At 44.6% G+C, this 22,867-nt stretch overlaps 1 protein-coding gene across 3 annotated transcripts in view; it reads right to left on the bottom strand.

Moving 5' to 3' along the window:
* The window catches only part of STRBP (spermatid perinuclear RNA binding protein), a 253,102-nt gene that overhangs the window by 128,539 nt on the left and 101,696 nt on the right, over positions 1–22,867 (bottom strand). For all 3 annotated transcript variants that reach the window (XM_077469361.1, XM_077469441.1, XM_077469524.1), the window contains one exon: positions 12,165–12,385. In XM_077469361.1, the coding sequence (XP_077325487.1) occupies positions 12,165–12,385 (221 nt within the window). The remainder of the gene's footprint in view (positions 1–12,164; positions 12,386–22,867) is intronic.

The following is a 22,867-nucleotide window of genomic DNA, read 5'->3' as shown; positions in this document are numbered from 1 at the left end:
TACAGCACACATTATGGCTCACTGTTATTTTCTAGAGGTTACAGCACATGACTTCTGCTTGTTGATTGGTTGCTAGAGATTACTGTACATCAATACTGCTCACTGATTGAATGCTAGAGGCTATTGAACACGTATACCACTCACTAATTGTTTTTTAGAGGTTACTGCACACATTATGGCTCACTTATTTTCTAGAGGCTACAGCACATGACGTTTGCTTGTCGATTGGTTGCTAGAGATTACGGTGCATCGATACTGCTCACATGGGCGTCCGCAGCAGGGGGCAAGTGCCCCTCCCCCCCGGAATCGCCAAGGTGTTACAGCAGCCAGCAGGATCTGCCGTAGCCATCGCCATGCTGTATTTTTTTTTCTGAGTCCGCTGGCGGCTCTGTGTCTCTGGCATCTATCATCTGACACCCCCCCCCCCCACCCCGGCCCTATCATTCAATGCAATGCTCGCCTCGGCTGCTCCGCTCCAGTCATTGGCTGCCAGCATGCTTGCGTTGTGTAGATCCAGCCAGCACAGAACTGGCCCTGCCCACTCAAGTGGCCGAGTCAGAGTCAGTGATACACTGCCGTCTACCAGTGTGCTGCCCTGGGCTTAGGGGATCATCATAACAGACAGAAAATACTGAGGCATACACAGTGAAGAACCATAGGTAACAGCAAGACTCAGGAGGAGCATTTTTATATATAATATATTGCTTTGTTTGGAAAATGGGACAGCTCAGCCTAGCTATAATTGCAATTTGCTGGAAAGATATGTGTGTGTATACAGTTTAAGAGATAATTCCCCTTCACTGATCACTTTGTATTGGATTTAAAGCATGGGCGTCCGCAAGGTCACTCAGGTGACTGCGTACCATGCACATATAGCCTATGTACATCTTTTTACATTGCAATACATCTGTTGTCGCCATATTTTTATCTTGATGAAAACAGCCTATACAGTGACAGTATGAACATTAAAATATGGCCACAGATGTATTGCAATGTAAAAAGATGTACATTCTCTAGGCTATATGGGCATGGTACGCAGCCACCTGAGTAGCTTCCAATACAAAGTGAAGATGAATTATCTCTTATATAACACGTTTGTATTTCCAGTGGAAAGATTTTTATGAGATTTTCGAAAAGGGGCGGAGCATGAGTGGCCTTAATGATGCCCACCCTTGGAAAAAGTTCTGCGGACGCCCATGACTGCTCACTGATTGAATGCTAGAGGTTACTGAACATGTATACACCACTCACTAATTGGTTTTTAGAGGTTACTGCACATTACTACTGCTCACTGATTGGTTGCAAGAGGTTAGTGCACAGCATTACCGCTCACAGATTGGTTAGCAAAATTCAGGGTGCTTATGGCACCATGTTATTTTTAAGAAGGGTTCCACCTCCAATTTGCTTACTTCTCCAGAACATGATGTTAGGCTTAATGACTACAATTGGAAGCAGGACTTTCAAGCATGCCCCTTTACCTCCCCAGCGGGCAGGATTCAGGAGAAGTGATGGTGGATGTGACACCTCAGGGGGACACGATATATATATATATATATATATATATATATATATATATATATGAATGTCGTAGTCTGCGACTATTTCCGTATGAATGCCACCACTATTTACATATCAATGCAGGTTATTTACATGTAAACATGGGGTCTGCAGGTGAGCCATCTGTACATGGCAATAGGGCAGAGGCAGGCAGCTCAGCAGAACTGAAATATCTTTACACTCAGATATCGGGACACAGCACGAGACTAAAACTTCAAGGGACAAGGGAATTTAAACTGGGACACCTGGCGAGTATAAGGCAGCTGCTTTGGTGTGGGCCCAGGGCAGCTGCCCCTTTTGCCCTGCCTTAAAAACGGTCCTGTATCAGCCGAGTCTAATGCGATTTGAAAATGACAGTCACGTGGCTAAAACAAAGAGTTTCTCAAGCGAGAACTGAGCCCAAAATGTGCCTTACATAACAAAACCAGCCGAAGAAATTTCACTATAAAACAGCACACACCAGAAGGATCTTGAGAAGGTTGGGGTCAGCATGCCATTCAAAACATAAAAAGTGAAAACAAAAAGCCATAAAAATAAAAATAAAAATACAGTAGATCCATTTGGGCATTCTAGCCAACTGATGCCCTAAGCTGTATTTTGGAGCTCAATGAACACATTTTAGTTGAGGTCATTAGAATGGAGGTAGGAGGGTGCAGATTCCCTCCCCCCCACCCCCATTGAAAATTACAGACAAAAAACAAGGATCAGTAAAGGCAAAACTTGCAAACAATAAAAAATCCGTCTGTGGTGCTATTATTAATTTCATGTTGAGAAATTGCAGTGGGTTCCAGAATCCCCACTGGGAAGATCATTCCACCTGAGCCATGAAAAAAATTGTCTCCTTACCGAGGTGGATAGTGCTTAGCCTGCAGGAAACAGTACGTGAGCTCGTCTCTAAGTACGCTCACATCTGCTGTGTCAGCAGCATCCCTTTCATTTAGACAACGCTGATGTGGGGACTTGCAACCAGCCATAATAAAATTTATTTAGTAATGCAAAATAAACACAAAAAAAAAAAAAAAGCAATAACCCGAGTGGAAAACAACTGCGCATGAATTAAACTTCATAATTTATTCCTGTTCCTGTTATAATGAAAATAACCACTCGGCAACCAGGAACGAAGCAAAGTAGTTTGGGCAATCAAAAAGGACTAGATTCAACAAAAGCCAAACTAAATGCTCTAGATCAACAACCATTTTTAATCCGTATGCTACCAACATCAATAGGAAGGTACACTACATTGCCAAAAGTATTGGGACACCTGCCTTCACACGCACATGAACTTTAATGGCATCCCAGTCTTCGTCCCTAGGGGTCAATACGGAGTTGGCCCGCCCTTTGCAGCTAGAACAGCTTCAACTCTTCTGGGAAGGCCGTCCACAAGGTTTAGGAGTGTGTCCATGGGAATGTTTGACCATTCTTCCAGAAGAGCATTTGTGAGGCCAGGCACCGACGTTGGATGAGAAGGCCTGCCTCGCAGTCTCCGCTCTAATTTATCCCAAAGGTGTTCTATCGGGTTGAGGTCAGGATTCTGCAGGCCAGTCAAGTTCCACAACCCTCAGGAAGGGGCCATCCCCAAACTGTTCCCACAAAGTCGGGAGCTTGAAATTGTCCAAAATGTCTTGGTATGCTGACACCTTCAGAGTTACCTCCATTGGAACTAATGGGCCAAGCCAAGTTCCTCCAACCCAAACTCGCTCATCCATGTCCTTATGGACCTTGCTTTGTACACTGGTGAGCAGTTGTGTTTGAACAGGAAGGGGCCATCCCCAAACTGTTCCCACAAAGTTGGGAGCATGAAATTGTACAAATAGTCTTGGTATGCTGGCGCCTTACGAGTTTCTTTCACTGGAACTAAGGAGCCAAGCCTAACCCCTGAGAAACAACCCCACACCATAATCCCCCCTTCACCAAACTTTACATGTGGCACAATGCAGTCAGGCAAGTACCGTTTCTTCTGGCAACCAACAAACCCAGACACGTCCAGCCAGACAGAGAAGCTTGATTCATCACTCCAGAGAACACGTCTCCTCTGCTCTAGTCCAGTAGTGGTGTGCTTTACATCACTGCATCCCATGCTTTGCATTGCACTTGGTGAAGTAAGGCTTGGATGCAGCTGCTCGACTATGGAAACCCATTCCATGAGGGTCTATGCACTGTTGTTCTAATCTGAAGGCCACACGAAGTTTGGAGGTCTGTAGCCATTGACTCTGCAGACAGTTGGCGACTTCTGCACACTGTGCCCTTCAGTATGTGCTGACCCCCACTTCTTGGCCAAGTTGCTGCTGTTCTCAGTTGCTTCCACTCTGTTATAATACCACTGACCGTGGAACATTTTGTAACAAGGGAATTTCATAGATGGACTTATTGCACAGTGGGCAACCTATCACGGTACCACGCTTAAATTTACTGAGCTCCTGAGAGCGACCCATTCTTTCACAAATGTTTGTAGAGGCCGTCTGCAAGCCTAGGTGCTTGCTTTTGTACACTCTGTGGCCGTGATTGGAACACCTGATCCCAATGATTTGGAGTGTGTCCCAATACTTTTGGCAATAAAGTATATTATATTCACTTGTTTCTGGCCTTGGCCAAAATTATGTTATTCATCCCAGGAGTCTACATGAGAGAAGGGGGTTTTCGGAACCCTCCTGCCTGCATGCCTGAGCTAGTGAAATATGGATTCCAGGAACTAAATGCTTCATGAATCATCTGCACTTACTTAAGATGGCAACGGCTAGAAATGCTAGGGGGTTGTTTTTCAAAGTGTTTTTGTCAGCAAAAAAAGCATGGAGACATGGATGGATGTCCGTCTCCTCATGTCTCCCCTGTGCTTCATTGAATGTATTGCAATGCAGATCGCACTGCTTTACTGTCTTTACTGGCCTTGATGGCCGGGGAAACGGTCAATGGGGAGATGGAAGCAACACCACACATCACTTCTGGGTAAACAACAAGAAGGAGAAAAGAGCAGATATATGTGTCCACTATCCTCCCTACCCTGCCGGTACCGGGCCCGCAGGTGGGCAAGCAGAGCCTGGGATACAGTGAGGGAAAAGAATATTTGATCGGCTGTTGATTTTGTACGTTTGCCTACTAACAAAGAAATGATGAGTCTATAATTTTAATGGTCTGTTTATTTTGCCAGTGAGCCAGAACAACAAAAATATCCAGAAAAACTCATTTCAAAAAAGTTATAAATTGATTTGCATTTTAATGGAGTGAAATACGTATTTGATCGCCTTGCAAAACATGACTTAGTACTTGCTGGCAAAACCCTTGTTGGCAATCACAGAGGTCAGAAGTTTCTTGTAGTTGGCCACCAGGTTTGCACACATCTCAGGAGGGATTTTGCCCCACTCCTCTTTGCAGATCCTCTCCAAGTCAATAAGGTTTCGAGGCTGACTTTGGCAACTCGGTCCTTTAGCTCCCTCCACATATTTTCTATGGGATGGCTAGGCCACTCCAGGACCTTCTTGAGCCACTCCCTTGTTGCCCTGGCTGTGTTTTGGGTCATTTTCATGCTGTAATACCCATCCACAACCAATTTTTAATGCCCTGGTTGAGGGAAGGAGGTTCTCACCCAAGATTTGATGGTACATGGCCCCGTCCATCATCTCTTTGATGCAGTAAAGTTGCCCTGTCCCCTTAGCAGAAACCCCCCCCCCCCCCAAGAATGTTGTTTCTACCTCTATGTTTTATGGAGGGGATGGTGTTCTTGAGGTCATAGGCAGCATGCCTCCTCCTCCAAACACGGCAAGTTGGGTTGATGCCAAAGAGCTTGATTTTGCTCATCTCTGACCATAACATTTTCACTCAGTTCTCCTCTGAATCAATCAGATGTTCATTAGCAAACTTCAGACGGTCCTGTACATGTGCTTTCTTGAGCAGTGGGACCTGGTGGACACTGCATGATTTCAGCCCTTCACGGTGTAGTGTGTTTACCAATTGTTTTCTTGGTGACTATGGTCTCAGCTGCCATGAGATCATGATTCTTCCTGGGCCGATTCCTCGTTCTCATGATTATTGAAACTCCACGAGGTGAGATCTTGCATGGAGCCCCAGACCGAGGGAGATTGAGTTATTTTGTGTTTCTTCCATTTGCAAATAATTGCACCAACTGTTGTGACAGTTCTTGTAGCCCAGAATGTAGCCCATTCCAATCTCGTCCCTGACATCCTTGGACAGCTCTTTGGTCATGACCATGGTGGAGAGATTGGAATCCGATTGCGTCAGTGGACAGGTGTCTTTTAGACTCCCTTTAAGAGAGTGCGCCTAATCTCAGCTTGTTACCGGTATAGAAGACACCTGGGAGCCAGAAATCTCTTTTATTGATAGGGGATCAAATACTTTATCACTCATTAAAATGCAAATCAATTTATAACTTTTTTGAAATGCGTTTTTCTGGATATTTTTGTTGTTCTGTCTCTCACTGTTATAATAAACCAACCATTAAAATTATAGACTGATCGTTTTTTTGTCAGTTGGCAAACGTACAAAATCAGCAGGGGGATCCAATACTTTTTCCCCTCACTGTACATGTGTGGTGGGGAGGTGTGGAGTACTTAGGTGGCAGCCCAGGTGCTAGGACGAAATGTATTTGTATAAACAATATTTATTATATCTCTTTCAGTATTCAGCCATTTTCGCAAAATTTTCAGTAATTTTTGCATCACTGAAACAAGAAAGACATTGTAGCTTATAGCGGATAATATAAATTAATCTCTTGGATGGCAATAGGATCAATAAAATATAGGTTGTTGGCCCCGTCCTTCAAGGGTTAAACAGAACATTTCCTGGTAGGAGTGCAGCGGCAGTCCCGGGAGATATCAATTATACAAGCTAGATATGGAGGAGCGGCTTTATCCTGCAGCAATGACAACCAGTCTATTTTTGCTGCTCCCTCAGTCATACCGGGACATGAAATATAGGCCCTGATTTTCCACTAGATAAAAAGGTAGTTGTAGAACCGCATTTCTTTGCAGGAACTGGACCTTCACAGGTCTATTTCACTTAACCCGAGAAGAGCTTAAGAGATTGATTATCAAGTCCTTAGGTTCCCGAATAACATCTCCAATTTGGCATTTGGAGGACATGGCACGCATCCACAAAATGTCAGTAGTTCTTGAGAATCTGACACCAGGATCAGTGGAGAGCGATACGGCTTTCAAACCGGCCTACAAACACTAAACATGTGCAAGCTTAAGTACAATAAAGGCATTCTTCCGTGGTCTCTACCAAGTCACCTTCACCGTCATGGAGCAGGTTGTCAGTTTCAACAATGTGCAGCTGGGATTTACAATCCTCGAGGCATGCCCTGGTTATTATCCTTTACTGGTGTCTTTAGAATTACATTGTATGAATATTTCAAAGAACATATGAAAGTTATGATGAATTAATAATGCAGGCAACAAAGAATTCATAACAGTAGTACTGCTCCCGCATACATTCTAGGAAAACCGAAAAACAGTAACAAAAATAGGGAATTTTGAACACAGGATAAAAAATGTATAACAGGAGGTTCCAGGCTTCACCCATTATGGTGGGCCTACCTACGAAGGGGTCTTCAGGCTTTGGGTTCCATAGGGATGTAGCAATGCCCTGGACCGCTATGAATATCCATCCTGTGTCCTGTACGATTTAAGAAAAGAGGTCGAATTTAGGTTTCATTTCAGGCTACACCCATCATGGCATTTGCTGGACATTACTACAAAGGAGTCTTCAGGGTTTGGGTTCCATAAGGATCGGCCATGGCCCTGGAACTCTATAGCACCCTGAGGCTAACTACATGATTTGCTCAAAGTGCTGAGCTGAGTGCCCTTGCAGGATCTAGTGCCTGAAACACTATTCCAGACTGTCCTGTGGCATAGGGGTCCCAGGTACGGCTACCAAGGTTTCACCAAGGTTGCACCAAACAAGATGCACCACTTTAATCATGGTAGTAGAAAAAGTAGAAAGTGAGGAGGAGTTGAAACACTAGCAAAAATCTAAGACAAAGTGGGGTAGGGTTATAGGGGGATGCCCAGAGGGTATGTCCTCAAAAGCTTCACCAATATCCAATCACTTGAAGGTACCAGCAAATAACCCAGGGCCTATGAATATTCAGCCTGTGTCCAGTGGGGTAGGGTTCTAGGGAGAAGGGTTCGCCCAGGGGCCATGTCCTCAAAATCTTTGCCAATAACCAATTACCTGAAGGCGCGCCACCAGCAGAGTCCAGCACCACCAGCAGAGTCCAGGGGGCGCGCCACCAGCAGAGTCCAGGGGGCGCGCCACCAGCAGAGTCCAGGGGGCACGCCACCAGCAGAGTCCAGGGGGCACGCCACCAGCAGAGTCCAGAGTCTAGAGTACATGTGCCAAACACAAGGCCTGAGGGCGAAGCGCACCCCTGAACTCTATACTCTGTACATAGCTCGCCCCCTGGACTCTGCTGGTGGCGCGCCCCCTGGACTCTCAGGCCTTGTGTTTGGCACATGTACTCTAGAACTTAATTCATCCAAAGTGCTTGACACTTTATCGATGATCACGCATGCGCTTGCTTTACAATTCGTTGAGTCTTCATTAAAGCCTTCAGGATTAAAAGCGTTACCAGATATAAAATAAAAAATTCATGGTAATCCAAACTTTTCAGACACAAACATAAATGACTTGCACAAGAAATGTAGATTTCTTTATGGGACATCAAAGGCCGGTCTACCTACAATGCCTTTTTTTCATAAGAATTCCCAGTCCATTTAGTGGAGGATTTGAAAAGAAAGAAGCTGTTCACTGGAACTTCTGTACTCTACAGGAAAGCTGCAACGCTATTATTTAATGCAACTGAGGATTCAAAATCACTTTTCACAGCCAAAAGCAAAAAAATGCGTTTTTGACAGCTTGAGAAAAGGTAAAAAGGTTAAAAAAAAACACAACTTCCAAATAAATATATAGTAGATCTTTAAATCATAAAAGGCATTGTGGAAACAAGATTATTTTTGTGTGTTCTCTATTAAACTTTCCTATTTTTGTATTATGTGCTAAATTAGTAATATATAATATTTCATTTTTTTTATATTATTTAATAGTACATACGGCTCCTTCTTGGGCTCAGCAAGGAAATTACACCAGACGTCTACATTCTCCTCAGTGTGATCCATGTCAGCGGTCTCCAAACTACAGCCTTTTGCGTGCCTTTATCTGACCCTTGAGGCACTATTCATCCCATAAACCCCAATGATGAGCCACCATTTTTTCCACCGATAACAATGATAGGGCACCATTCTTCCCACTGACACCAATGACGGGACGCTATTCCTCCCACTGTCACCGATGGGGCACTATTCCTCCCACTGACACCAATAATAGGGCACTATTCCTCCCACTGACACCAATAATGGGGCACTATTCCTCCCACTGACAGCAACAAAGGAGCACCTTTCTTCTTCCTACTGAAAATTTGTGGCTATAGGTCCCGTAATTTGGGGTTTTCCCATAACCTTTTCGTTCAGTTTATACCTGCAGGATGATCTGACAGCAAGGACTGTGCCATTTGCAACGAGATCTATGCAGAAGAGCCAATCAATGTATATTTCCTAATCACAGGACACAATATCCACAAGGTTTTTGGTCCCCGATTTGGACCAGTGCATTTGGGGTGGAGGAACGTGACTGGCCTGCACAGAGTCCTGACCTTGATAGAACACCTTTGGGATGAATTAGAGGGGAGACTGTGAGCCAGGACTTCTCGTCCATCAGTGCCTGACCTCCCAAATGCCCTTCTGGAAGAATGGTCAAACATTCCCATAGACACACTCTTAAACCTTGTGGATGGCCTTCCCCAGGAGAGTTGAAGCTTTTATAGCTGCAGAGGGTGGGCCAACTCAATCTTGAACCCTACGGACTAAGACTGGTGCCATTAAAGTGCGTGTAAAGGCATGCGTCCCGATACTTTTGGATTCGACTTGCTCATTATGCCTTTGCCTTGCAGTGTTTTTTTTGACGTGCGGGTATACAACCGCTTATTTTGAAAGCCCTGAAAAGTTGCTATACATATTGAACAATAATGAGTGAAGCTGAAACTACCTTGAACTACAACGTTATTGCCTTGAATACAAAATACACGGATCAGCCATAACATTATGAATGATTTGCTCCCAAAACAGGTCCCGACCCATCAAGGCATTGACTCCACTAAGACCTCTGAAGGTACGCTGTGGGATCTGGTACCAAGCCCCCACAAGTAGATCCTTTAGGTCCTCCAAGTTGGGAGGTGGGGCCTCCACGGTTCGCACTTGTTTTTCCAGCACATCCCACAGATGCTTGCTTGGATTGAGAGCTGGAGAATTAAGAGGCCAAATTCAACACCCCCCAAATTGTGTTTTTCAAACCATTTTTGCAGTGTGGCCAGCCGGCATTATCCCACTGAAAGAGGTCACTGCCATCAGCGAATTTCATTTCCATGAAGGGTTGTACTTTTTCACCAACAATGTTCAGGTAGGTGGTACTTGTCAAGTAACAGCCACATAAATGGCAGGATTCAAACTTTCCCTGTAAAGCATCACATCGATTTTGTCAGCTTGTCTTCTTTCCTATACGTCATCCTGGTGCCATCTCTTCCCAAGCTAAGTGGCGCACATACAACTGGCCACCCACATGATGTAATAGGAAACGTGACTCCTCAGACCAGGACACCTCCTTCCATTGCTCTGTGCTCCAGTTCTGATGCTCATGGGCCCATTGTTGGTGCTTTTTACCAGCACAACAGCTGCTCGACTGGATTGAGATCTGGAGAATTTGGAAGCCAAGTCAATACCTCGAACTTGTCGTGTTCCTCAAACCATTCTTGAATTCATCAGAGCAGGCCACCTTCTTCCATTGCTCCGTGCTCCAGTTCTGAGGCTCACATGCCCATCGACGCCACTTTTTTTCCAGCACATCACACAGATGCTCGACTAAATTGAGACCTGGAGAATTTGGAAGAGAAGTCAACACCCCAAACTCGTTGTGTTCCTCAAACCGTTCTTGAATTCATCAGACCAGGCCACCTTCTTCCATTGCTCCATGAGCTTCCATTGCTCCTTGTCAAGTAACATTCACATAAATGGCAGGATTCAAACTTTCCTGCAAAACATCACACCGACTTCATCTGGCTTGTCTTCTTTCCTATACCGCATCCTGGTGCCATCTCTTCCCCAGCTAAGTTTGCATGTTCTCCCTGTGCTTGCGTGGGTTTCCTCTGGGTACTCCGGTTTCCTCCCACACTCCAAAGACATGCAGGTAGGTTAATTGGCTTCTGTCCAAAATTGGCCCTAGTATATGATATATGAATGGGAACCTTGGATTGTGGGCTCCTTGAGGGTAGGGACTGATGTGAGTGTGCAATGTACAGGGATAGGGATAATTGTAGACACTCACTCAGGTTGAACTGGATAGGACTGGTGTCTTTATTCAACCTTACTAACTATGATGTAATAGAAAACGTGACAACTCCAACCAGGACACCTTCTTCCATTGCTCCATTTCTGATGCTCATGGTCCCATTGTTTGAGCTTTTTACCAGCACAACAGCTGCCCGACTGGATTGAGATCTGTAGAATTTGGAAGTCAAGTCAACACCTCAAACGTGACGTCGTGTTCCTCAAACCATTCTTGTATTCATCAGACCAGGACACCTTCTTTCATTGCTCCATGGTCCAGTTCTAATTGCTCAAGTGCCTATTGTAGGTACTTTTTTCCCAGCACATTTCAGAGATGCTCAACTGAATTGAGATCTGGAGAATTTACAAGCCGAGTCAACACCTGAAACTTTTTTGAATTCAGAGCAGGCCACCTTCTTCCTTTGCGTCGTGCTCCAGTTCTGAGGCTCACGTGCCCATTGAAGGCACTTTTTTTCCAGCACATCTTACAGATGCTCAACAGAAGTGAGAGCTGTAGCATTTGGAAAGCAAGTCAACACCTCAAATTTATTGTTATGAATTCAAGAATAGTTTGAGTTACACAAGACCAGACCTCTTTCTTCCATTGCTCCGTGGTCCAGTTCTGAACCTCATGTGCCCTTTGTAGGCACTTTTTCCAGCACATCTCACAGATGCTCAACTGAATTGAGATCTGGAGAATTTACCAGCCAAGTCAACACCTCAAACTCGTGTTCCTCAAACTTTCTTGAATTCATCAGAGCAGGCCCCTTTCTTCCAGTGCTCTGTGGTCCAGTTATGATACTCACTTGCCCATTATAGGCACTTTTGGCTGTGGACACAGGTCAGAATGGGCACCTTGACTGGTCTGCAACTATGCAGCCCCATACACAACAATACGTTGATGACCAATTTTTCTGCTTTCAGCCCATGCATCCCAAGGGTCTTAATGGGAGGAGGAGCTTTCTCAGCTAAGCACACCCTCCTGCCTGAGCTAAGGGCAGATGGATTCCAAGAAGCACCAGATATTACAGTAGCAGTGATGGAGGGAATGGATGTAGGAGGATTTAACCTAAAGAGGAATCAGCACAAGGGAGACATCCTACTGATTGTAAGTTATGTTCCTTTTGCTGGTTTTTCTGCTTTTTTTTAAAAAAAATTGTTTTCATCTTGGCTACACTTAGGTTTTGAAAATCAGCCACCATCAATCCTAATTCTTACTTGGAGGTATTTTCTTCAGTGTCTTCTTGTTTTTCTTGCTGGTCGTTTTCCACGGTCTCGCTTTTACTGTGTTCATCCATCCAATCGGAGACCTGCTTTAGCGCACATTCCACTGTGGACACCATGTTCTGGACAGCCTCCAGCTCCTCCGGAGACGGGTATATGGTGGAGTGTTTTGCCATGACATGGCGGTCATCATTAGCAAATGACCGGATGGATCTCTGGAAGAAAAGGAGAAAATAAGACCGTTAATTGAGATTTAGGTTTCCTGTGTAGTCAGCCAATTTAAGATAAAAGTATTTATACAGTTTCTTCACATTATTCAGAAGAAGAAAAAAAAGCGCCTCCAAAGTCAAATCATTTGCTCATTTTTCTATATCATCACTTTTATCACTTGTCACCAATTACCGTTTAATGTCCCAAGAAAAACTATAGATCAGGGCAGGGCTAGACAACCTCCGCTCCACAAGCTCCATGAGACACTGCTAGGACTAATGCCAAAGGTCAAAACGCGTAAGCTAGCTGCCACAACCCCGGTATCCTCCTCTTTAGTGAGCAGTTTCAGATAAAAGTGGTCTCTGCGGCGTATTCGCCGCAGGATCACTTTTATCGGCAGTGGGAGAGGGGGGCCACCCCGCCATGCTCTGATTTCCTCCGCCGCTTACCGGAGCCGTCGGCAGCGGCGGAGGTGATCGGATCTTTACCCTTGCTAGGCATGGAGAATAGTGAGGGGGAAGATGTCCAACCATCCGTCTCCATAACGATGCAGGGCGGAAGCGACGTCAAAACGTTTTTTTGTATTTTTTTTTTAATAATTTTTTTTTCTTTTTTTATTGCATTTTAGTGTAAATATGAGATGTGAGGTCTTTTTGACCCCCATATCTCATATTTAAGAGGTCCTGTCATGCTTTTTTTCTATTACAATGGTTGTTTACATTCCTTGTAATAGGAATAAAAGTGACAATTTATTTTGTGTAAAAATGTGTAAAAATAAAAAGGTAAAATAAATAGGAATTTTCTTTTTTTTTTTTAAACGCACCCCATCTCAACGAGCAAGATATTTGGGGGGCACACCCTAAAAGATGCATTAAAGATGGTGCAGCCATAAGACCAAACAACAGAAAAAAATATTACAGCGCACGCATGCAACAAAAAAATTAAAAATAAAAGACATTTACCTCCAGCAAGGCTTATTTAAAACCCCTAGACATTTTCAAAAAACATTATCAAAAAAATATGGGGATTTGGTCACACCATATTGCTATATGGCTCTTAAGCCCACTTACTGCGCTCCATCTCAACAAGCTCACGTGCGGAAGCGAACGCACTGTGGCGGCACAGTGGTGTACTGGTTAGCACTCTCACCTAGCAGTAAGAAGGGTCGCTGGTTTGAATCCCAACCACGACACTACCTGCCTGGAGTTTGCATGTTCTCCCTGTGCCTGCGTGGGTTTCCTCCAGGTACTCCGGTTTCCTTCCACACTCCAAAGACATGCAGGTAGGTTAATTTGCTTTTGTCCAAAATTGGCCCTAGTATATAAATGGGGACCTTGGATTGTGGGCTCCTTGAGGGTAGGGACCGATGCGAGTGTGCAATGTACAGCGATGGGGACAATTGTAGACACTCAGGTTGAACTGGATGGACTGGTGTCTTTATTCAACCTTACTATGTAGCTATGTAACTATGCATACGTGATCTCATATTTAGGAGATCCTGTCATGCTTTTTTTTTCTATTATAAGGGGTTTTTTTATTTTTATGTAAAAATCAAAAGTAAAAGAAAAAAACTTTTTTTTTTTTAATCACTTAAGCCCCGGACCAATTTGCAGCCAAAGGACCAGGCCCCTTTTTGCGATTCGGCACTGCGTCGATTTAACTGACAATTGCGCGGTTGTGTGATGTGGCTCCCAAACAAAATTGGCGCCTTTTCTTTCCACAAATAGAGCTTTCTTTTGGTGGTATTTGATCACCCCTGTGGTTTTTATTTTTTGCACTATAAACAAAAATAGAGAGACAATTTTTTAAAAAATGCAATATTTTTTTCTTTTTGCTATAATAAATATCCCCAAAAAATATATAAAAAAACATTTTTTTCCCTCAGTTTATTGGGGATATTTATTGTAGCAAGAAGAAAAAAATATTGAATTTTTTTAAAAATTGTCTCTCTATTTTTGTTTATAGTGCAAAAAATAAAAACCACAGGGGTGATCAAATACCAGAGGAAGGAGGAACTGGATGGACTGGTGTCTTTATTCAACCTTACTATGTAGCTATGTAACTATGCATACGTGATCTCATATTTAGGAGATCCTGTCATGCTTTTTTTTTTCTATTATAAGGGTTTTTTTTTTATTTTTATGTAAAAATCAAAAGTAAAAGAAAAAACTTTTTTTTTTTTTTAATCACTTAAGCCCCGGACCAATTTGCAGCCAAAGGACCAGGCCCCTTTTTGCGATTCGGCACTACGTATTCTTTTACACATTTTTTTGGGGAAAAAAATAAAATCGCAATTAGCTGTGCCCATGGCTGGGCACTTAAAGAGCAACGTACCTGTACGTGCTTGTGCCCAGTGGTGCCATTCTGCCGATGTAAATGTGCAGGAGGTGGTCCTTAATCAGTTAAACGTGCACTGTCCCGCCGAGCTCGTGTGCAGAAGCAAACGTGAGTAGCGCCCGTATCTGAAAACTGTGTTCAAACCACACATGTGAGGTATCGCCGCGATCGGTAGAGCGAGAGCAATAATTCTAGCCCTAGACCTCCTCTGCAACTCAAACCATACAAACTGTAGAATTTTTTTAAACATCACCTATGGCGATTTTTAATGGTAAAAGTTTGTCACCATTCCATGAGCGGGCGCAATTTTGAAGCGTGACACCTTGGGTATCAATCTTCTCGGGGTATTATCATCTTAAACAATCTAAAGAAAAAAAATTGGGCTAACTTTACCGTTTTATTTTTTAATTAGAGGATTTGTAGCTAAAAATATACTATAACTGCCGTCTTTTAAAAATCAGCTACTTACCAGAGCCTGGGGTCCAACGCGGTCTTCCCACAGCCAGTTCTTCTTACCAGGTTGCCGGTGCCACCATCCAGGGGCTGGCTGCAGCTTCCTGGTGCTGGTTTCCCAGTGCTGTTAATGGTCCTGCAGCCTCCTGGGACAAGTGACATATCCCAGGAGGATGCGGGAGGGGGCAAGACAATGCCTTGCCAAGGATTGTGAAAGTGGGAGCGGGTACCAATAAATCAGTACCTCCCACCCCCAACCACCGCTCAAAAAAAACCTGTAAAACTCAGATACAGGCTTTAGGAAGGAAGCGGACAAGGGGGACTTAACTTGACATTCCACTTTAACCACTTCAGCCCCGGAAGAGTTTACCCCCCCCCCCCCCCCCTTCCCGACCAGAGCACTTTTTTGCTATTCAGCACTGCAACTAACAATTGCGCGGCCGTGCGACGTTTCACTTAAACAAAATTGACGTCCTCTTTTCCCCCCTTTGTGATAGCAATATGTTAACCACTTCAGCCCCAGAAGGATTCCCACCCCCCCCCCCCTTCTGACCAGAGCACTTTTTGCGATTTTGCACTGTGCCACTTTAACTGACAATTGCGTGGTCATGCGACGTTGTACCCAAACAAAATTGATGGCCCCCCACAAATAGCGCTTTCTTTTGGTGGTATTTGATCATCGCTGCGTTTTTTATTTTTTGCGTTAAAAAAATAATAATAAATATACATCCCCCAAAAATATATAAAAACACAATTCTTTTTCCTAAGTTTAGACCGATATGTACTCTTCTACATATTTTTGGTAAAAAAAAATAAAAAAATCACAGTAAGCGTATATTGATTGGTTTGCACAAAAGTTATAGCATCTACAAAATAGGGCAGGGATATGCAATTAGCGGACCTGCAGCTGCAGAACTACAATTCCCATGAGGCATAGCAAGACTGACCGCCAGCATGACACCCAGAGTCAGAGGCATGATGGGACTTGTAGTTTTGAAACAGCTGGAGGTCCGCTAATTGCATATGCCTGAAATAGGGGATAGTTTTATGGCATTTTTATTTATAATGGCGGCAATCTGCAATTTTTATCGGGACTGTGACATTATGGCAGACACATCGGACGTTTTTGACACTAATTTGGGACCACTGTCATTTATACAACGATCAGTGTTATAAAAATGCATTGATTACTGTGTAAATGACATTGGCAGGGAAGGGGTTAACCACTAGGGGGCGATCAAGGGGTTAAGTGTGTCCTAGGGATTAATTATAACTGTGAGGGGTGCCTACAACACACATGGCAGCGATCACCGCTCCCAATGACAGAGAGCAGTGATCTCTGTCTTGTTACTAGGCAGAACGGGTAAATGCTTTGTTTACAAAAGCATCTCCTCGTTCTACCTCTCCATGACACAATCGCAGGCACCCGGCAGACAGAGACCACGGGACCCGCGGTCACGGAGAAGGAGGCGGCGCACACCCGCAGCGCCACTTCTTAAAGGGGATATACCTGTACGCCCTTTTAGCCACCAGCGACATTCAGCCGTCGTATATCAGAGAGTGAGGACAGGATATATTGTTGGTGGGAAGAGGCTGCAGAAGACAATACTAAACTGGGAAGAGGTTACATGAGGCTAGCAGAGATCAATGCTATTACCCCAATAAATGTTCCCTCAGACTGCCGAGGTCCAAGTGCCACACATCACATACCAAACGGCTGCATGTGGCCCTCAGGCTACAGGTTGGGCACCAGGAGTGTAGAAAAAGAAAAGAAAAAAATTTAAAAGTAAAGACTTCAAGAGGAGCAGGAGATATATATATATATATATATTTATTTATATATTTTCGCCCTTACATTTTATTTTATAGACCAACATTTTAAAAAAATGTTTACCAGCACCTTTAAGGATGTATGATTGGTTTACATAGTCGAAGCAACAAACGAACAACAAAATGGGCCAGATGGTAAAATATATTTATGCCCATATGGGTATTTCTGATAAATTCTATAGGATATGGGGTAGATTGAGACCCCTTGGCCTGCCATTTCTAGATTAAAAGACTCTTGTAGAGGGGGCATGGCATGCGCTATAGCAGGGGTCTCCATACTTTCTAAACAAAGGGCCAGTTTACTGTCCTTCAAACGTTAGGGAGCCAGTACAAAACGATAACATTCTGGCATCGGGGGTGGGGGGGGGGGGATATTGCCCCGCCTTTGATGTCAATAGGTGGAACAGTGCACCATCATTGGTATCAGTGGGAGGAATAGTGCCCCATCATTGGTATCAACGGGGGGGGGGAATAGTGCTCCATATTTGGTATCAGTGGGAGGAATAGTGACCCATCATTGGTATCAATTGGGGGGGGGAATAGTGCCCCATCATTGGTCTCAGTGGGAGCAATAGTGCTCCATATTGGTATCAGTGGGGGGAATATTGCCCCATCAATGGTCTCAGTAGGGGGGGGGGGATATTGCCCCATCATTGGAATCAATGGGGGGGGATAGTGCACTATCATTGGTATCAGTGGGGGGGGGGGATAGTGCCCCATCATTGGTATCAGTGGGGGGGGGGAATAGTGCCCCATCATTGGTATCAGTGGGGGGGGGGGAATAGTGCCCCATCATTGGTATCAGTGGGGGGGGGGGGAATAGTGCCCCATCATTGGTATCAGTGGGGGGGAGGGAATAGTGCCCCATCATTGGTATCAGTGGGGGGAATAGTGGCCCATCATTGGTATCAGTGGGGGGAATAGTGCCCCATCATTGGTATCAGTGGGGGGAATAGTGCCCCATCATTGGTCTCAATGGGAGCAAAAATGTCCCATCATTTATGTCAATGGGAGGAATAGTGTCCCATCATTGGTATCAATGGGAGGAATAGTGTCCCCATCATTGGTATCAATGGGAGGAATAGTGCCCCATCATTGGTACCAATGGGGGGGGGAATAGTGCCCCATCATTGGTACCAATGGGGGAGGGGTAGTGCCCCATCATTGGTAATCGGGGGGGCATAGTGCCCCATCATTGGTATCAGTGGGGGGAATAGTGCCCCATCATTGGTATCAGTGGGAGGAATAGTGCCCCATCATTGGTATCAGTGGGAGGAATAGTGCCCCATCATTGGTATCAGTGGGAGGAATAGTGCCCCATCATTGGTATCAGTGGGAGGAATAGTGCCCCATCATTGGTATCAGAGGGAGGAATAGTGCCCCATCATTGGTATCAGAGGGAGGAATAGTGTCCCATCATTGGTATCAATGGGAGGAATAGTGTCCCCATCATTGGTATCAATGGGGGGGGGAATAGTGCCCCATCATTGGTATCAGTGTGAGGAATAGTGCCCCATCATTGGTATCAGAGGGAGGAAGTGTGCCCCATCATTGGTATCAGTGGGAGGAATAGTGCCCCATCATTGCTATTAGTGGGAGGAATAGTGCCCCATCATTTGTGTCAACAGGAGGAATAGTGTCCCATCATTGGTATCAGTGGGAGGAATAGTGCCCGCCCCATCATTGGTATCAATGGGGGAGGAATAGTGTCCCATCATTGGTATCAGTGGGCAAAATAGTGCCCCATCATTGGTATCAGTGGGAGGAATAACGTCCCATCATTGGTATCAGTGGGAGGAACGGTGCCCCATTGTTGGTATTAGTGGCAGGAACTATGCCCCACTGTTGCCGATGGTGGGGGGGGGGGGGGAATAATGCCTCAAGGGCCAAATAAAAAGCATACAAAGGGCTGCAGTTTGGAGACCACTGCCCTATAGCATTGACCCTAATCCAAGTCCAATGGGAAGAAGACAAGAGCCCAGAACCCTTGTCTTTATAGACCTTTACCAGTAGCAGAGACATGCTGGTGAACGGGTCGTATGATGAGCTGGGCCATTTCTATTTCCCAAGTTCTTTCAGGCATAGAATACTGAAAAATGCTCTTATAACTGATCTGTGCTACGCTGATTGCTTGCCATTAGTACACATGGCTCATGGATCCACTGCATTCCCCCTGCACATCCTTGCTCCCTTCATGAAAATGTAAACTGAGGAAGAGGAAAATTAAAAGTCGATAAAAATAAAAAAAAGTAAGATTGCATATTAAAAAGAAATCATTCAATGCATGTAATAAACCGAATGTCATTTGCTTAAGCAACCGGTAATGAAAAGCCGACGCACCGAGGTTGGAGTCACCATGGGTGAGCAACTCAAGGAATGTTCAATGAGCCTTTACTTCAATTAATTATTAATGATAAAACTGAGGTGGCCGATTACTCATTAGCTTCTCCTCTTCTCCTTCTAGTTGCATGACTACTTCTAATTTTTGGTGCATCACTTTGAATGTCAGGATGATACCATATTTAGGCAACTCACTTTTTAAAAAAAAACCTTTGCTTATTGACTGGAGCCACCTGGTTTCCTCTGATGGGACAATTTATCTCTCAGGTCTATAGATATGATCTCTACTCTTGTGTTCGAGCATTAGCCTTACTTTGTATAATCACGCCCAACTCCACTCCTTGGGATACTGATCACAAAAGCTTCTATTTAAATATATTTCTGAATAGTCACAGACAAGGTAGATCCAGTATCTCAGGAGGCAAGCAGCTCCGCAAGAAAAGCCAACTACACCAGCAAGGAATAGGTCAGATGCACCAGCCTGGTGAAGAAAGTCACCACACGGCTGAAGAAACATGCCGCGGCTACTGGCATTTCCCGTTGAGGCACATTCTTTGGGATGTACCCTTTGGACCTTCTCTTTCTCAATACACACGCTTTTCCATGCTGGACGTTTTGCTACCATGAGTGTAGCACAGTGGTGTAGTGGTTAGCACTCTCACCTAGCAGTAAGAAGGGTCGCTGGTTCAAATCCCAACCACGACACTACCTGCCTGGAGTTTGCATGTTCTCCCTGTGCCTGCGTGGGTTTCCTCCGGGTACTCCGGTTTCCTCCCATAATCTAAAGACATGCAGGTAGGTTAATTCGCTTCTGTCCAAAATTGGCTCTAGTATATGAATGGGGACCTTGGATTGTGGGCTCCTTGAGGGTAGGGAGCGACGCGAGTGTGCAATGTACGGAGATAGGGACAATTGTAGACACTCATTCAGGTTGAACTGGATGGACTGGTGTCTTTACTCAACCCAACTATGAACTATGAAACTATGAGTGGGCAAGTCTGGACATGGTGTTAAGTTTTGGATGGAGTGAAATGTAACCAACTGTCTATGTGGCCAAAGAGGCAAAAACCACAAAACCTAACATCATCCCTGATCATTCCCCAAGCACAACTATCCACTCATCCCGGATCATTCCCCCCCCCCCCCCCCCCCCAAGCACAACCATCCATAGAGAGGGGAAAGGGGGCATTAGCCATCCAGAGCTACCAGGAGGGCATTTACCGTTCCCATTGTAAGACCCTACTTATACAAGAAGGCCCAATCTTAACCCATCACGGGAGGGCTGCACCCAGAACGCCTTCAGGGACTAGAGTTCCTTCAATAATACATGCAATATTCAGCTACGCTGTGCGCACAAGGCTCATTTATTAGGCCATTGGTTCCTTTTTTCTCATTAACATTACAGCAGAATCATTGTATTGCATTTTTTGGTAATCCTACATTGATATTCTTTGGGATGCTTGTAGGCAGGTGCAGTGCATTTTCTCCACTTCAGGTGGCATTGTCCACCGCGGCAATGCAGATGGGGTAGCAGGTCAAGAGGAACCGGTTCCTCCATGGTTTATTTGGTTCACAGGGAAGCAGCGATTCGATTGGATGCTGGCACCTCTTGAGATTTTGGTGGACACCTTGGGTCAGGCAGAGTCTAAAGGGAAGCTCCACCCAAAATGTTTGCCCCCCCCCCCCCCCGATGTATTTGGCACTTTTTAGGGAAAGGTACACACGCCCACTTTCAGGTAAGATCGCCAAAGTGGTCTCTGAGTATTTCCGGCCCCTCCTCCTTCTCCCGCTGCCTTCTGGGACACTTACAGGTCCCGGAAGACAGTGGGACCATTCAGAAAGCACGCATATGCAGTAGGAAACTGTCCGAAGCTTTAAGACTTCACTATGGGTTTCCTTTAATGAAGATGCCGGAGCCTGCATCCAATTAAAAAATCTGTTTGAGGTGCCGACATCGCTGGACCCCTGGACAGGTAAGTGGCCTTATATTAAAAGCTACAGTACTTGTAGCTGCTGACTTAAAATTTTGTTTGCCCAGACTAGAGCTCTTTTACGAGACCCTGGCTCCCAGATTTGGCACGCATTTTGCGAGGGGCTAGAGTAGGGACAGGTCACCCGTCTGTCAGGGACAGTTCTCAGCATCAGGGAAAGGTCCCGGGAGGAGTAGGGAATGTGCAGAGACCCCGTCCTTCTTGGAAGCCTCCCCAGTTTGGGTACAGACTGGCCAGGCCATATTAAGACAGACACCGTTGGCACATCTGAGTCACCAATCTGCTGTTGCATCGCTGTTTCAACTTGAGTGTTCTCAGCCGGGTTGCCTCCCCTCCGGGCCTGTTGTGTATTTGCTGGACTTCTGTTACAATATATTCTGGCTACTGCACCCACCTACATGCTAATTGGAGAGAAACCCATACATTTTTTTGGGGCTCGGTGTCTGCACTTTGGCTACTCTATGGGGAGCTTTACAGGCAGTCATGATGAGTTCTATTAAACATGGAAAGGAAAAATGAGAAAGACTCAACCAACCAGTCAGGGTTTCAGCTGCTTCAGATGTCAAGCAAATGTAATGCAAATAACTATGGCCTACATACAACACAAACAAGATAAAATTTGGATGGATTTGTATTTATTTCCTCGGTGATGCATCAAAATATCTACAGCAAAAAAAAAAAAAAAAAAAACAACACACTGCAAATGTTACCAAGGCAGACAGGTTGCATCAACTTGATTTCAAAAAACTAAAAAGAAGCCTAAAAACAATACTAAAAGAATAAAAAATGAAAAAATAAAGGAAAAAACCGAGCCATGGTATTCTTAATATTGTAGATCGATGTGTAAAAATAAATAGAAATGAACAGAGGGCGCAACTATCTAAATGTAGCAGTTTTATTAAAACATTAAGTGAAAAACACGTGTGCCCTCACATGTTATTTAAATATGTGGCATATCATCTCACACAAAAGGAATCATCGCCGACCTCATCGATGGAAAACCGCATGCCGAGGGGTTTGGGAGGGAGACAGCGAGGCAGTGCAGTGTACACCAGGAAGAGGTTGTGGGGGTGTAGAGACAGGAAGAACCAACGCGGAGTGAACGGCAATGCAGGCCGACGGGCAGTGGTTCTGGAACGGATGGAGAACGTCAGACATCAAGGTGGGTATGTCCATGTGTTTGAGGGCATACATGCTCCTTTCTCAAGCCTGGAAAGCACGGAAAGTTGCCTCTGCTGTTCCCTTCAAATCTCGAAACTCCACCACCGTGTTCTCATTGCTCCAGTCGGAAGCAAAAAAAAAAGAAAGAAAATGAAGCTTAGTGTCACTTTAATTTCCAGCAAGAAGGGGAAGCCTTGCTGGTTACACATTTCAGGGCATACAGTGCCTTGAAAAAGTATTTCAACCATTGAAATTTTCCACATTTTGTCATGTTACAACCAAAAATGTAAATGTCTTATGTGATAGACCAACACAAAGTGGCACATAATTGTGAAGTGGAAGGAAAATGATAAATTGTTTTCAAAATTATTTAAA

Source organism: Lithobates pipiens, unplaced genomic scaffold, assembly GCF_037356315.1.
Source record: "Lithobates pipiens isolate NorthernLeopardFrog02 unplaced genomic scaffold, aLitPip1_a1.2 Scaffold_1, whole genome shotgun sequence".
NCBI lineage: Eukaryota > Metazoa > Chordata > Amphibia > Anura > Ranidae > Lithobates > Lithobates pipiens.
The sequence above is the reverse complement of the archived record's forward strand: the minus strand, read 5'-3'. Positions and strand labels throughout refer to the sequence as shown.